This window comes from Petromyzon marinus, chromosome 3 (assembly GCF_048934315.1).
Source record: "Petromyzon marinus isolate PM22_M1 ecotype Great Lakes invasive population chromosome 3, UKy_Petmar_22M1.pri1.0, whole genome shotgun sequence".
NCBI classification, from domain to species: Eukaryota; Metazoa; Chordata; class Hyperoartia; order Petromyzontiformes; family Petromyzontidae; genus Petromyzon; species Petromyzon marinus.
Genome location: NC_133669.1, coordinates 16,008,711 through 16,025,696, shown reverse-complemented (window position 1 = coordinate 16,025,696; position 16,986 = coordinate 16,008,711). Strand labels below are relative to the sequence as shown.

Here is a 16,986-nt window from a genome sequence, read left to right as displayed (position 1 = left end):
GGAGAAATTGGCGCCAATTTCAAACGTGGCGGGAAGCGCCCGCTCCAACTCTGCGATGGGCGCACTTGGCTGGGCTCCCGTCTCCGACATCAGTGAGACCAGGTGCGCGGCGGACTCCAGCAGCCGGCTGAGATAGCTGGTGATGGACTGTCAGCTCTCCGGCGATGGTGGTCGGCTGGGAGCAGCAGCCTCCTCCTGCACCGGCAGCTGACGTTCAGCGGGGCGCATCTCCAGGGCCCCGAACTTCGGGGACATTGTGGGGACCTCCTCCGTGCTGTCTTCGTCCTCCGACTGCACAACGGGTGGGTTCTTTCACGTCGCAGCCGACTTGGACATGGCGGAGAAATTTTTCGGCCACTTCTTATTAAGCCACTGTTATATTCGGCACTCTAGGCTCACACCAGTGTAGGTGCTCTCTATCTTGGGCAGCTCCTCCCCCTAGCTCGGACCCGCCTTTGTTCCCGAAGGTACCTCTTACACCACCCGTGACATTACGTCATCCTTGACTGTCAACTCGCTCGCACCTCCTTCTGTTCGCCCCCTCATGGTTACTCACAATACTCCTCTACATATATATTAATTACATTATTACAAAATTTGGGATGAATCGAAAAAACATGTTGGGAATAAATCTGAAAATATTATGTTATCGGAAGTGATATGAAACTTCTCTCACCTTGGCTAAACTCATCCGAATACACACGCATAGTTACAAATATAAAGATTCCCCAAATAGCCTTAGAAGACTGTTGGGGCAAGTGCTTCTTAGCGAGCACCTATGAAGACCGACATGGCACACGAAGGGGTGGGTCGCCAGCACAATGCCCGGCCGCTTTTGTCTCTCTAGTGGGAATATTTACACACTGCACCAGGTACTGATTTAGGCTGAGTCGACGTTGGGAGGCCAAGGACCGGTTCAGAGAATCTTCATGAGTATTGGTCGTGAGCAGGAATCCAACTCAGGTCATCAGGTTTGTAGCACAGCGCACTAACTATTATGCCACCACTCCCCACACACACAGCTACACATACATACTCACCCCCATATAAACTCTTGTATACAGTCACACACCGGAAGATTAAAACATAGCTTACGCAACACTCATTATCACACATATATAGGCACGTTAAAATACACTTCGATTTTCAAGCTATCATAGTGACACACATACAGCGTTTTACAATGAATACATAGATTATACAAAACACATATTTACAAGCAATCACAATGATACGCCTTTTATACACATGCAATCTTACATTTGCCGTGTGGCCTCTCAGCCCCTGTGGCAGGCCGCGGTGTTGCAATATGAACGGGTGGTGGAGCCAGCAGAGTCTCGCGTGGCAGCAAAGCTTCGGAGTCGCCTCATGCAGACCCAAGGAAACCCTGCACAGGTGTGTGATGGTGAATTTATTTGCCAGAGGAGGTGTGAAGCACATTACACAGCTTGGCACTAGGGTCAGTGTCTGTCAGACATGGTTGGGCTTTCCACAAAACTGCTAATGAAAGGATGGCATGCATGCTGCCCTGCCTGCAATCATTCAAATTGCTTGGCTGAGAGGATAGATTCCACAATATTTGAAGGACGTCCAAGTGGTCCATTTTATGTGTCGATGTGTACATGTATGTGTACATGTATGTCCATGCATGCATTGGGAAGAATGGTGGAGCATTGGGTGAACGAATTGTCCTACGATCCCAGTGACCTTGGTTTGATTTTCAGCTTTGGATAACATTGGCTACATACGGTGCGATAGATGTTCAACATACATACATACAAAGTGGTATCTGAAACTGTCCTATACCTTCTCCTGGCCATTCCAGAAGTAATAGGTACACATTAACAGCACCTGTTCCAAACGCTGTCTAGCTATGTGATATTTTTTGTCTTTTTGTTCATATATATACTTCACTAAGTTGCACTGACCAGCTTGGTCAAACTACCCTCAAGATGTATAATGAGTGACTTCCGCGAAACGTCGTGTAGAGGGTACTTCTTCTTTATTACTCACACTGGGCGCAACACAGGCCAACACTTATCCTTTCCCACACTGAGTACCACACTAGGTATTAACGTCTCTACTGGCTACACACAGCCGATCATTTGGCGTGGTTCCATCGCCTCCACTTGGCTACGCCGCTGGCTGGTGGCGTTACGATGACGGCGATCGAACTACGCAGGAGATCTTCCACGTGGCCGGAAGACGGAGAGAGATGTCGGCGAGCAGCGACGCAGCCAGGACCCAAGACCCCACACACGAGCCCCGAGCCCTGGATCCGCTCCCCCTTATAGCCCCCCAGGCGTGGCTAAGCCCCGCCTCCGGTCACGCCGCCCTCTCGTGGAACCTTCGAGCAGGTTCCTGGAGTATCTCAGCTAGCCTCACCTTATACCTTTGCCCTAGAATCCTAGATACACCTCCCTCTCTGATTAGTTGTTACTTAACTGTGCCCGTACCCATGATTCCCCTTCCAGGCCAGCAGGTGTCACCCTGTCATTACAGATGTACAATACATAAGAAGACCTTCATCCAGCAGTGAATTGTCAAAGGGCTGTATTTATTATTATTTGTATGTGTGTGACAGCTACTGCAGGAGTTTCACAGGTACCGTGAGCTGCTCTGCCGACCACACATCAGCCAGGAGCTACTGTCCGAGCGGGAGACGCTGCTGGCACAACTCACGGAGTACAACAAGAGTGAGCTCACTCAAAATGTGTATGTGTGTGCTTGCCTTGTGGGTAGCGGAGGTGTGGTGAGTAGTGCACTATCCTACCAACTCAGCAACCTAATTTTTATTCCATCCATCTGTAACACCAGTGACAAAGCTTTCCCTTGGTCGACTCAGCCTTAAATGAGTATCTGGTTTGTTTTCTAAGTATCTACACTGGGGTGACAAAAGTGGCTGGTCATGTTTCTTCCACACCATCCCAGTCGTATTCAGCATTTGCTAACACCACTTGCCCGAAGAGTGGTGTTAGCTTAACAGGTTATCTTTGTCTTTTTGTGCCTTGTGGCCAGGTGTGGTGTAGTGATAAATATTGTGGTGATGCATGTTACAGTGTGATGTGGTATGTTGATGTATTTTGGATGGTCACATGAGTTGTTTGTGATTTTGTGATGCCTATGTGGTTATATTTGTAGTGTGATGTGGTTCGTGTTGTCACATGTTGTTGTGTAATGTGTGTCGTGTTGCGGTAGGTGTATGGGCGGACTTTAACAAGCGCAGTCACGGAGTGCCTGGCGAGTCCACAGGCCCCCCCGCTGGAAAGAACCTGTCGGAGGTTGTCAACAACATTGTGTGGGTGCAGCAACTGGAGGCCAAGGTAGCGTGAGCACACATTATGCAGCACAAACACACGAGCATGGGCAAACACAAGCATGTGTGCATGATCATGCGTAGGTATGTACACCTGCATCTGCATCTATGTGCCTGCTTTTGATTAGGGCTGTCATAATACTACAAATACAATTGTGACAATTGAATAACAAGGATGAGTAGTAATTTCGACATGCGTTGCAAGCTTAGGTATATGTGAACGTGTACATGTGCCGTGGGTGTATACAGATGCGAGAGACACTGGACACGGCGACGGTGCTGCTGGGCTCGTTGTCTGGATTTGCCGCGTTTCGCACGGATTCGCTGGCACTGCAGGAGGAGCTTTCGCTATATCGGCGCGAGCACTTCGAGGGGTGGAGCCGTGACACACTCGCCGCCATCGCAGACCCGGATGCTGGTGTTGGGTGAGCTTGGGAAACCACGATAACTGCAGCTCTCAACCTGTAGACATGCACCTTGGCTGTATGTCCCAGGCAGTCCAACATGATTTCATGTGCACACAGTTTATTATCTGTACACCAATTTACCAAACGCGGCCTTGAAGTTTTGAGTACCCATGGGTAACTACGGGTCCGCAACATGCATTTGCAAATTTCGTGGGGACACGGTTCTCCGTTAAAGACAGATGTGCGGAGGTAACGCTTTTACACTTTCAACCTGATGTGGAAAGTGTTAAAAATGCTTCAAAGTCACTCAGATGAGTCATAGTGATCAATTCACATCACCGTTATAGATTTTAATGCATTGTCAATGTGTGTGACTGTTGGTGTGTAATGACCTGTTGTATGGCTGGGCGGTGTGCCGTAGGCTGCGTGCCAGCGGGCGCGTGATGCAGCTAGAGCCACGGGATGGCTCACTACGTGTGTGCTACTCAGACCACCTGGCCGCACTTATTGCTGAGGTTCGTCAGCTATCGGCGCTCGGCTACACCATACCGCCCAAGGTCCTACAGGCAGCTACTACTGCCCTCAAGTTTTACCGGCATGCCAACACCCTCAAGCAGGTATGTGGATGCAGGCTAGTCCTGTCATAAATTGAGTAGACTAAAGTATTATATCACAAATGCTGAGCTCCACACTCAAACACTAGACTTCACACGTACACAGACACTAGACTATGAACTCACAACTAAACCAGACTACAGACTCACATTTACACTAGACTACACATTCAGGTAGATACTGGACTACAGTTCTAAGCATCCATCATTGTACAGTCACCAGACTATACATATACAGTGGCACTCAGCTGCAGGTAATGAGGAAATGGGATGGATGATGATAATATCCTTTCAGATTGGCCATGAGCAGCTCATCATCCCCAACTCCCCCAAGCCTTGAACCGAGGCATAATCAGTGCTGGTTCAATCCTCTGTCAAGGCCATTATACGCACCTTGATAGAAAAAAGTCACACTAAATCCTTGTGATTGAACTCAAGCCATTAAAAGGTGCTGGCTTCACGGAGTGAATTCAAGTTATAGTCAAGAAGAAGTTGCAACCCACGAAACAAATAACTCATCTTGTAGATGAGTGCCCTACGCTTACAACAAAAGTTTAAATCATAAAATGAAGATTTTTTTAAAGTCACGGTTAGGTGCTCCATCATAGTGCACATTGACATTACTGCATTGACATTAAATCTTATGGGAGTAATGTAAATTACTTCATTAGTGTCATAAAAATGTGCTCGCCTATGATCTTACACAATGTTTTCCTTTGTGAAGATTCAAATTAATGTCAAACAGACCAGCACACACAGCTGAAGTATGTCGATAAGATGAGATCTACTTGTTTTTTTGAGTTGCATCCTTCTCTAAAATTCTTTAACTGACCTAGCCTTTTATCTTTGTTTGGTCAAACCATCATCGTTACTGAGTCTTTATGTATTTATTTGGTGTGAACAGGTGGCGCATTTTTACAACACAATCGACCAGCAGATGATCCCGAGTCAGAGACCCATGCTTCTGGAGGCAGCGCTGGCCTTTGAGAAAATAATTAAAGTATGTATACCTACACACACACACAAACCTCTGCATGCCCTCATACCTCCATCTTTACAACAACTTCCGCATTTTGCCATTTCCTTACCTCAGCTGCCGCAGAAACCCTCGGCTACACTTTTATCACATTCCGACTCCGTGATTGCAAATCTCTATTCTATGGCCTTCTGAAATCTCTCTACACTCCAGATCATCTAAAATGCTGTTTGCTAGACTCCTTACCTGCACCCTAAAGCAAAACAACATCACAATACTTCATCTTTTCACTGGCTCCCAATCAAACCCTGTATCAATTTTAACCTCTCACACCTTTAAGATCCTTAATTGACTCTCATCTACCTACATTTACTTTCTCATTTCATTATACTCCTCTCTACACACTCTCAGTTCCAGCAATCAGAGCCATGTGTTGATGTTCCCAATCAACCTTCGCTCAGTGGGAGATCGCTCATTCTCTTCTGTTGCCCCATAGTCTGGCACTTCATTCTCCCAGCTATTCATATTGTCACCTTCCTGCCACTGTTCGAGGTGATACTTAAGACCTTTATATTTTGCTGTGCCTAGCACGCACTGTCTCTATCTTTATAAAATTAGCATGCCCATTGTTTCTTTACTACACATTGAGATGAGGTTAAGTTTAGATTCTGTATTACTACAAATTTTATTATATTGTATTATTCATCTATCTTAAATTAAGAGAGGCACCCCGTAGTCCTGTATCTGACAGTGGCTCACCAACCTCTACTCTCTTGTTTCCCGCTCACACTCCCCTCGTGTTCTTCTCTCACATTAGAAGTCAGGTTCGCGTGCAGAAGGCGGGAGCACGGTGCAGGTGACGTGGGATAGCCCCGAGCAGCTGGAGTCATACATCGCGGAGCTGCAGCGTGCGGCCGAGACGCTCACGGGACAGAACCGCAGGCTGCGGCGTACCCACCTGGACCTGTGCGACAAGGTGATCCAGCCTGAATTATCTTGTGAGAGCCATACACGTGTCTGAAGCTGCATCCCATGTATGACAGTGGAACAATATGAGCGCATGTGTACAGTCGAGCCCTGCCTCCTTGTATAGGTACAAATTGGTGAAAGCCCTTCTCTGCCTGGCTGGGACTCAACCAGGGAAGATACCTGATAGTTTTCACTGCGGGATGCTGTCTAGGCCTACGCATCGCTGTCTGTACTCAAGTACTAAGCCTAATATTTGCTATTGTGACCTGTTGAACTTGACCGTAGTTCTAATCTTGACTGTCCTCGTGTTGTGTGTCTGTGGGAACATGCCAGGTGGTGGCACTAATGAGTGTGGACCTACTGAGGCAGCAGCAGAGGTGGAAGTCTGCGGTGCAGGAGATTCGACAGATCACTGAGAATGTAGCCGCGCAGGTAGCCTACACACACGTGCTCATGCATACACACACACAGATAAACATGCTCACTCGCACATGCATGTACACATGCGATCACACAATGCAGCCATGCAAATATACGCATGCACACATTCACACATGCATGCTCGTACTCAAACGTGCACACAAATGTGGCCATATTCAGTTAGATGCACAAGCTCATATAAAAATACGTTAACTGTAAAACATGCACACACACACACAAACACTCACAATCATGCAGACGATCATGCACAAACATTTGCTCATACACTGACCTAAGTTTACGGGCACCCGCTTGAACACACTCGTTCACGCATTTTTTGCACTAGTGCACACACAAAGAAACACACAACCGCCATTCGCCACTAAGTGGTGGTGACGTCACCACGACGCTTGTGCCAGGCTATGTGCACGTTGAGGCCACGTGAAGTGTCGAATGCCCGCTGGCAGGAGGTCACGGGGCAGACCCAGGTGCCGCGGGTCGACACATTACACTGTCACACATGCAAGCGCATACAATGCGCACACACACACAAACACATGGACATACACAAACATGTTCACTCATGCATGCACATGCTGTGACATACACAAAGACAATGATCCCCTGTATAACCTTAATAGACTTTTGGGGCAAGTGCTGTTCGCGAGCACCTATGAAGGTCGGCAAGGCACAATAGGGGGTGGCCAGCACTACACCCTGCCGCCTTTGTCTCCCCCAGCAGCGATGTTTTCACATTGCACCAGGTATGCATTTGAGGCTGAGTCGACCAAGGAGAGGCCCTGGACTAATTCAGATAATCGTTACTGGTGTTGGCTGTGAGCGGGATTCAAACTCGGGCCGGTGGGTTCGTAGCTACACTATCGCTCCCCACTCTCACATACACAAAGACACATGCACACAACCTCAAATGCACATACTCTCATGCACGCATACATGCATATGTACGAAGGAACAAGTATATCTTTAAGTGTTGTAGACTCTTAGAGAATGTGCTGTTCACATGCTGCTGTTATGACTGGCATGGCACGATTAGCACGGTTGGCTCTTTTCAGTGCGAAAGAGGTTTAGCATACATAGACCTGCCCACCTTTGTCTCCCCATGTTTGTCGACAACATTGTATTATTTTTAGGCCAAGTTTACTTCAGGGAGGTACAGGCCAGTTTCAGTCACCAAATTTGAGTCGTGTTGTGAGTCATGTCTTGGAACTGAATCTCCGTCGCTATGATCATAATGTAGTGGGGGATCCGCCACTACTAATCCATAAAAACATTCACAATTAATGCAAACACATATTGTATATTGCTTTATTTATATGTTGTGCTTATCGCAATGTGTTGTGTGTATTGCAAGTCGTGTGCATGCGTGTACCAACTGCCATCAGGCACATGTGTGCTGTGTATACTGTAGTGAGTGTCCACATTGTGTGTGTGTGCGCCTGGTGTACCATGTGTTGTGCTTGTTACTTCCAGGTCTTGTGTCGTGTTTACTACATGTAGTGTGTGTGTGTCTCTATATTACACATGTGCATTATGTTTACTGTGTGAAGTGTGTGTACCCATGTTAGGTGTATGCATTGTGTTTGTTACACTTGCGGTGCATTGTATGCCTTGTGGTACATGTGTCATGTGCAGGGGGGTGTGCGTGTCGACAACATGGCACCATGGCTGCTGCACTGGGATCATCAACTGTACAAGGCCCTGGAGCTGCAGTACCAGGCTGGTCTGGAGCGTCTTCACCTGCACCTGCCCGACATTCACACGGAGCTGACCTTCACGTGTGACACACACCTTTAAAACATCATCGTTTTCACCATGAACATTTCCAGAGTCTTGAAGTAATATGACTACGTATCTAATTGCTAAATTTGGTTGTGAGAATGAATATGGGTGAGCTGAGACAAAAAATAATGGATTATTAAACACTCGTACACGTGACAAATTAATTTCTTTGGCTGCCATTGGGGGCAGGAGGGTCGTAACGACACAAATTTGGCCAAATCATTACGTGGCTAAACCAAAAAATTAATTATCGAGGAACATTACTATGAGCAGCCTGACATTAGACAAAGTTGATATTCTCTTGAGATGGATGATGACATCGTTCTTGGTCACCATCACCATAATCACCAACAACATTACCCCAATCATGAATAACATCACTCTTTAACAGCCTGGCATTGACATGGATCTGATCACCTTCTGAAAATAACCATCAGCACAACATCACCATCATCATCACCAATGTTGTTGACTTCAATATCCACCTCTGGTGCCATCACAGTCCATTTCTCCAGTGAAGAATTTTTCTTGATATGACCCCTGACCTATAGTGTCGATCCCTTCTCCTTCTTTCCCCCTCCTCACAAATCACAGTCAGGGACGCCTGCAGTTGCGCCCCCCCATAGAGGAACTACGCTCACGCTACTATCGTGAGGTCCGCCGCTTCTTGGGTGCACCTGCAGCCTTTTTAGGCGTGCGTGGCATCACTGGGCCGACGGCCATCTTCCCGGCCATGGTGGAGCGAAATGAGATGCGATTTCTCGCTGTGTACATGCGTGCCGAGGCCCTGTTCGCTCGCCTCGCTGACGCCTGCACCGCCTTTCAGGTGAACATGGGCCCTTCATGATGGAGCTCTCACACTTTCCGCTTAAAAGACAACCTGCTATAGTGCATTATACCCACTTAACAGTCCATGAGCCCAGACCAGATATGTAACTTGTTGGTACCACATAAGGTGGAATAACTTTAATGGTTCCAGTTTCTTTATTTGGCCGATATCAGTGAATTATGTGATAACCATTTTAAATTTAGTGGGTTATTAAATAATTCACTCTTATTAACCAAAAAAATTAATATACTCCTATCGCTTTGCTACCTTTAATTGCTACCATTTTCTGCTTTAGCCCACGGGCTCTTAGATGTTTGCCATCTGTAACCTCTTGACCCCGATCTCATATGATCTTGTTTTAATAGGGGACGTGTTTAATGGACGACTCCAGTTTTACAGATGACTCCCTCCACCACCTCTCCTTTCTCGCTCCCTCTGCTCACATTTTTCAGGAGTGGGTGGTGTTGGGCCAGGTGGATGTGGAGGCACTCATTGAGAAACACCTCCACACTGTGGCCGACTGGGAGAGGAACTTCCGCTCCCTGAAAACACGTGGCAAGGACGCTGAGAGGCTGCCCACGTACGAAAACCCCATCATAAAAATGTTCACATTCGCGTTATTATCAATATGATAATTAATATTATAACATTTTACGCGATCCTTATTCAATCTGGACAGGTGGCTCAGCGGTCGAGTGAACCACTCACAATTTGAAGTTTGTGAGTTCGAATCCTCCGGGGTCGATAAATACCACGTAGTGGTGCAGTCAACAGAGGGTTCTACTATTAATAATCTCACGTCCACCATAGGAATGAGTAATCTCCACCATTGGCTTCGGGCTGTGAAAAGGAGATGAGCGCCACTTCAATGATCTTTTGAGCAAGACATCACTTTAACCTTTGACTATCCGCATTAGAAATTACTTATAGAATTGTGGGATCATTGAAATAGCGGATTTGGCAGTATTTTTTATGGAGAATTTGCATGTAAAAAACATCTCAATTCATGGGAATTAATTTCTAACAAGCTTAGCATTCATATCGTGCCAATTCTTTGGATTGCTACAAAATCATGTTAGTTGGAATGGACTCCCTTTTATTTAACTTTCCATTTTAAGAAATTGGGCTACTAATGATAATTCTTAGGCTGTCAAAGGATTCTCCGTTCATTTAATTTGTGAATTATGCGATGGGCCCCCACCTGGTTATAAATAAATATCAATTATGTATGTGTGCGTGCTAACAGGCAGTTGAAGGTGGACTGCATCGTTGTAAACTGTGGGCCAGTCAGAACATCCATCGACACTCATATCCAGCAGCTGTTTGAGGGTCTTCTGCACTCCCTGCGTGGATCCATACAGGGTGAGCACACACAGGGACACACAGGGACTAGAGGCATAAAGAGACAATGGAAGATACAGATACATGGACATGAAGAGAAAATGGGACACACAAGGCCACACAGGAGAAGGAAACACGGGAAGTCGGGGACATGATGTGACATGAGCACGAAGAGACCAGGAACAGGGGCTCAGGGGGCATATGTATGAGTGTCCATATTAAACAACTGCATTGTCATTGTGGCTGATGTTGTGCTACGGATTACCAGTGTAGTTGCTTGTTGACTTCTGGTAATTACTTTGGTAGTTGTCAGTATTGATGATTGATATTTGCCTGTGGCCAACAGTTGTTGCTGGTTGTCGAATACAGTATCCAATCGTTGCCTGTGGTTGCTGTTTGCAGCACACGTGCAGGAGATGGAGGCGTTCATCTCAGAGGGGAGCCGGAGCCTGTCCACACAGCCTCAGACGGTGGAGGAGATTGGCGATGCCCGCAGGCAGCACGCTGACCTTGTGGCACGGACACCACAGGCACGGACCCTAGCCCAACAACAATACAGAGCCACTTAATGACCTGCTGATGAGGCCTAGGAGACTGGAATGATGCAAGAGCAGTATTAAGAATTTTCTCAGGGAGACTAGGATTCCAGATAGGATACTTGCCTTCATCACTGAATCATTCATAACTAGCTCAGGGAGTTATTATTTCAAAGTCAACATATTGAGAATCAACAAAAGAAGACTGGCTGTCACAAAGTCTCAGGAAATAGTTCAGAGAATCCAGGATTGATGTATTCATACTCGTCATTATAGAAGACCAGATTACAAGACTAATGTGTTTTAAGTTGGTTCAAGAATACTCTGTTTCAGGATCAGTGCCCTGACACTTAATTGTAGATGCTTAATCTTGATTTGCAGCTTTCTTGACTGCAGGAATCCATACTCTTTGGTTCTTTCGGTAAAGTCACGTAGATATTTTATTTTATACCTTCGTGACTTTACCGAAAGAACTAAAGAGTGTAGATGCTTACATAAAACTTTTATGCAAAATAGTTTTAGCATTTATCTTTGCCCAAATAACCTTTAGCATTGCTTAGTTTGGCACAGGGAGCTGTTAAAACACCAGTCACAGGGATAAAGAGGTAAAAGAAGACAAACTATTTTAAAGAGAGACACACCCCAAAATAAAACTGGCCTTGTGTATATTCACACCTAGGCTCTATCCCTGGTTGATCAATGTGAGTATGCAGCATTGTTTTTGATTTTGTCAGGCATGCTGTGATGATGCCACTGTGGCCTGACTACTGTGCATTCATGCACAGTATACATCTACAAAAGGTATTGGTGTTTATAGTTGCATCTTTAAGTTAATAATATCTCATACACAACTGTTACACCATTTAAGGTCAACTCAACAAACCTAATCCTTTTTTATTTAAAGCTTTCGTGACTGCAGGGATTCATATTCTTGGTTCTTTCGGTAAAGTCACGTAGAAGGGAAACAATTAAATAATAAAAATATAAAACAATAAAATTCTCACGACGTTTCGACTGCAAAACAAGCAATCATCAAGCAATCATCATCAGGTGATGATTGCTTGTGTTGCAGTCGAAACGTCGTGAGAATTTTATTGTTTTATATTTTTATTATTTTATTATTTCCCTTCTACGTGACTTTACCGAAAGAACCAAGAATATATAAACCTAATCCTGATTTATATATTTCCTGGCAGCACCACAACACACTACTAATAATGCCACTTATCCAGGAAATGCACTAAGCCTCCAAGCTCTATACTCTCTGGTTCTTTCGGTGAAGTCATGTAGATAGAAAAAATAATTAAAGAAACACGACGTTTCAGTCACAACACAAGCGTCCGTCTTCAGGTGAGAAAATGATCTGCTGTTTTGGTTTTATATAGGCACATCAAGTTTTAACTGCTATGATTTTCACTCACCCACCCGTGTCGTCTTGGTTTTCGGTTACTAATTCAAGCTCATTGACATGCTAATTTCTCCAGCCCCACTCGTCGCTGTGCTTCACAAACCCTCCCCCCCTCTCCCCCGTGAACTCCTGCAGCCACGACTCGACAAAACTCCTCCCCCCCCTTCCCCCCCCCCTCCCGTGCCTATATAAAGCCACAACAGCAAATCATTTTCTCACCTGAAGATGGACGCTTGTGTTGCGACCGAAACGTCGTGTTTCTATTGTTATTTTTTCTATCTACGTGACTTTACCGAAAGAACCAGAGAGTTTGGATTCTTGCAGTCACGAAAGCTTCAAACCAAGACTCCAAGCTCTATTTAAGAAGGGTTCTGCCATTTTATTTCAAATGTGTGTGTTTACATGTGGGACTAAACAAGAGTACCTGGAGATATCCCACATCATATTAAGGCTTGACACACTCAAAAGGTCCGCAGAGTCCATTTTCATTAACTTATTATCTGTGCTGTTATCTTCAGTTTGTGAGTTTCACATATCTACACAAACCATCCACTGCTGCCTTGAAAGTGGTGGGTCACGCATGCTTGCCACTGGACCCTGTGACAGTGACTCCATCTGTGTACAGCTGGAGCCTCTGTTTATGGAGATGGAGGCGAAGAACCGGTTGCTGCGCTCCGTGGGCGGTGCTGGTGTGGAGCGGTTGTCGGTGCTGCGCGGCGAGTGGGATGGATTCCAGCTACGGTTGCACAACCACGAGCTGGTGCTCAAGGAGCAGGTGAGGGTGGTGAGGGGGATTGGGCAATGGGCTGGTGCTCACGCCCCCTCACCCGTCTGCTCGATTAGTCACAGTCACATCGGTGAAAGCACGTGTGTGAGCATGTTCATGATTGTAATGTTAATGATCTTAATGATGGTGAGTCTGGTCAATACTGGGGGCAGCTGGAATTGGAGTTGACACCGACCGGCTGGTTTGTGATGTTCTTGATGTTGGTATTCAAAGCTTGTGTTTGTGATGTTGGTGATGTTGATGATGTGCTCCTGCCCCCTCACCTTCTGGTGGATCATATGTGTGGTGCAGTGATGGTGTGGATGTGAACATTTTTGTGTTTGTGCTTTTGATGTTTCTGTTTGTGATGTACTGTATGTATTTATGATGTTGGTGATGTTAATGATGTACTCCCGTCCACTTTGCCTGCAGGTGGATCGTATGCGCGGCGCTGTGATGGCGCGTGTGACATCGAATGCACGTGATGTCGAGCGGTTTCACGCACGGTGGATGCAGCTGCGCCCGAACGCTTCTGCCCTGGAGTCAAGTGATCGTGGAGCCGGGCTCCGCTGCCTGGAGTCACTGCGTGAGCAGCGCTCTGAGCTCCACGAACTGCTGGCGACGCGTGCCGTCCTCGTGTGAGACTCCGCCCCGGCTCCATATGCTCTCACAGTGCTCTTAAAATTATGCACACCCACCCACATTTTCCACACCCAGGATTTATCATAAAAAGTTCAATACACAGTGAGTTTTGACTCTTATGCATTGATTCTTGTGTGCACTTGATTCTCTTACATTTCTGTCATGTGTGAATTAGACTCATGTATTATTCTATTATATTTTCGTGCATATAATTATTGTAGATGTAATAATCCTATTTGTTATTTATTGTGTGTATGCTCACTTCATAGGTATTCTTCACATGTATAATTCTCTTGCATGACTATTTGGGGTGTGTGTGGCATGTGTTGCCACGTATGACTGCCATGCATGACTATTGCCCATATCGCTGTCATATTCACAGCTCCGACTGCCACCACTTTGATGTGGAAGAGCCAAACTCAGAACTGATTGATGAGGTAACTGTCGTTTTGTCCTTCAGTTAACACATTCTACATTTATTTTTCTTAACCAGGATGGTAAAGATATCAATGAAATATATCTAAACAATAAAAATACATTTAAAATAGTTTTAAGAGAGATAGATTTTCTGTTGTCTTTGAATATAAGTACACATGTAGCTCGGTTCATCTGGTGGCACACACCTCCCCACCTGTCCAAATTTTAGATGAAGTGTGCTGACATATCAATCACGGTCATATACACAGCATATGGTCATGTCACAGGCACATCAAGTTCCTGCATCACTCTTTCCTTTCCTCCTAGGTCTGTCCTCTAACCAATGATTATTTTGAATGTCATTGTAATGATTTATCAGTAAAATCAATGAATTAACATTGATGTTCATGTGCATGATACATCAACTTGTGCACAAAGGTATCAATTACCATTCACTTGACACGTGCATATTTGGGGTTAATGGTGTTCATGAGGCAGAAAATACAAACTACAGAACAAAGAAGATAACAATGTAGATATGAAATCGTGACCCCCAATTGTATGTCATTAAATTTCGGCTAGGTGAATTACTAAATGTTCAACTGCCAATGGATTTTTAGCTGCTTAACTCCAGGGGCCTTCTGTTTGTGCAGGTGACAGCTGATGTAGCTCAGTATGAGGCCATGTGGGGCCAGTACGAGGAATTTGTGACTGCCCTCTCTGACATGGAGAAAGAGGATTGGATATCCTTCAGGTCAGTGCTGGTTATTTAGTAATGAAGCACATGGATTTTTTTCACCGATGGAATCTCACTTCTATTCAGCCAGGTGAAGATGTCATATTAGAGTGCTCAACTCCCAATCGGCTGTGAGTTTAAATCCTGGTTGGGGATTGATTTAGCCTATCCTCTCCAGAGTCCATAAAAAATAAGTAAAAACAAAATTACATTATGGGGTTTTTGTGCGCAATCAGTTGTGATTTGGCTGAAACCAACAACTCGTGAGCCCCTGGTTTATTTGTGGGTAGTCAACACTCAGATTTCAACCCTGTATAACAGTAGTTAAAGCTGTTGTTTAAGTGTCAAGTTTGGCTTTGATATGGGCTTAAATGTAATTTTAGTTTGGATCTCATGCGTGTGTATCAGTTTTGTATTTGAGATTTGTATATGACTCGGGTTTATTTTTTATTTTTCAAGTTTGTGTTCAGTTCTAAGTTTGTGTGTGAGTTTTCTGATTTGTGTTCGAGTTTCACGTTTACATTTGAGTCTCAAGTTTGTGTTTTAGTTGTATGTGCTTGAGTCTCGTGTTGGTGTCCGAGTCTCCAGTTTGCGCTTGAGGTTTACATCTGGGTGCGGTTCATTTCACATTGTCATTCCATGCCTCCCCGCCACCGCAGGTCCCGTTGCCATGTGTTTGAGGAGTTCCTCCTCACTTGGCACGAGCGTCTACGAAAGGCAGCCCCGACGCCAGTGATGATTCGCCTACAGAGCGACGTGGACCGCTACCGCGTTAGTCTGCCCACACAACGGTTAACCTCTATTCAACATCAGATACATACAGGTCCTTTTAACTCTGATCATTGTAATCTTGGTTTATGTCGTCAGTGCCTCCATATATCATCTTATCATTGTTCTTACTACCTTATACTAATTGCCCTAGTTGTTCCAAAGTTGATATCCAAACTACAAAGTCAACAAGAGTCACGTTCATGGGCAGTAATGCGTCTGAAGGAGGCAGTTCAGCGAGTAGGTGTTGAAATTTGTTTTTGTTTCCTCTTGAGTACGTTTGTGTCTGCTCATAACCTCTCCTGCCTTTATGTGTAGCAACTGTTGGTATTGATGTAAATATACAATATTCATGGGCCCGTGTTAAATCATGTCCCCTCATACACTTTTGGTCGTGCAGCTGGTGGTGCCTGTGCTGAAGTTTGTACGTGGGGAGCACCTGTCCGCTGACCACTGGCTGGAGCTGTTCCGGCTGTTGGCACTGCCTCGTGGCACCACCCTGGAGCGACTCACATTCTCTCACATCCTGAACTCCACTGATGTCATCCTGCAGCACGCCACTGAACTTAAGGCATGATGCTGATTGATGACATGATGACACAGCACAACAGCGTATTATAACAATATGACACCGTCCTGCATGTCACTGAGATCAATGGACAATGCATTGTATGTTGTGTCGTGGCACAGGAGCTGAACAGTCGCGCGCAGGGGGAGGTGTCGGTGCGTGAGGCACTGCGTGAGCTCGAGCTATGGGGCGCAAGCGCTGCATTCTCTCTGGCGGAACACACAGAAGTGGAGGGCGGTTCCGTGCCCATCGTGTGCGAGTGGAGGGACTTGCTTGGGCAGCTTGCTGACCAACGCAGCCTCCTGCAGTCTCTCCGGGACTCTCCGTACTATCGGTGAGACACTCAGACTTTATTTCACCTGGTAAGACCCAGTGAGCTAAACAGCTCTTTTACAATGATGACCAGACAAGATGAGGATGACCAGACATGGGACAACAAGATACAAGAACGACTAGACATGGGGGAAAAAGTG

At 45.7% G+C, this 16,986-nt stretch overlaps 1 protein-coding gene across 4 annotated transcripts in view; it reads left to right on the top strand.

Moving 5' to 3' along the window:
* Positions 1–16,986, top strand: part of DYNC2H1 (dynein cytoplasmic 2 heavy chain 1) — a 232,846-nt gene that overhangs the window by 17,279 nt on the left and 198,581 nt on the right. For all 4 annotated transcript variants that reach the window (XR_004404816.2, XM_032976206.2, XM_032976198.2 and 1 more), the window contains exons 9-28: positions 1,282–1,395; positions 2,585–2,696; positions 3,199–3,323; positions 3,566–3,741; positions 4,145–4,340; positions 5,242–5,337; positions 6,131–6,289; positions 6,616–6,714; positions 8,356–8,498; positions 9,097–9,328; positions 9,784–9,911; positions 10,578–10,693; positions 11,075–11,202; positions 13,242–13,391; positions 13,815–14,020; positions 14,407–14,461; positions 15,095–15,195; positions 15,837–15,948; positions 16,346–16,516; positions 16,636–16,847. Coding sequence is in view for 3 of the 4 variants with exons in the window: in XM_032976206.2 (XP_032832097.2) it covers positions 1,282–1,395; positions 2,585–2,696; positions 3,199–3,323; positions 3,566–3,741; positions 4,145–4,340; positions 5,242–5,337; positions 6,131–6,289; positions 6,616–6,714; positions 8,356–8,498; positions 9,097–9,328; positions 9,784–9,911; positions 10,578–10,693; positions 11,075–11,202; positions 13,242–13,391; positions 13,815–14,020; positions 14,407–14,461; positions 15,095–15,195; positions 15,837–15,948; positions 16,346–16,516; positions 16,636–16,847 (2,831 nt within the window). In the remaining variant the exon portion in view is untranslated. The remainder of the gene's footprint in view (positions 1–1,281; positions 1,396–2,584; positions 2,697–3,198; positions 3,324–3,565; positions 3,742–4,144; positions 4,341–5,241; positions 5,338–6,130; positions 6,290–6,615; positions 6,715–8,355; positions 8,499–9,096; positions 9,329–9,783; positions 9,912–10,577; positions 10,694–11,074; positions 11,203–13,241; positions 13,392–13,814; positions 14,021–14,406; positions 14,462–15,094; positions 15,196–15,836; positions 15,949–16,345; positions 16,517–16,635; positions 16,848–16,986) is intronic.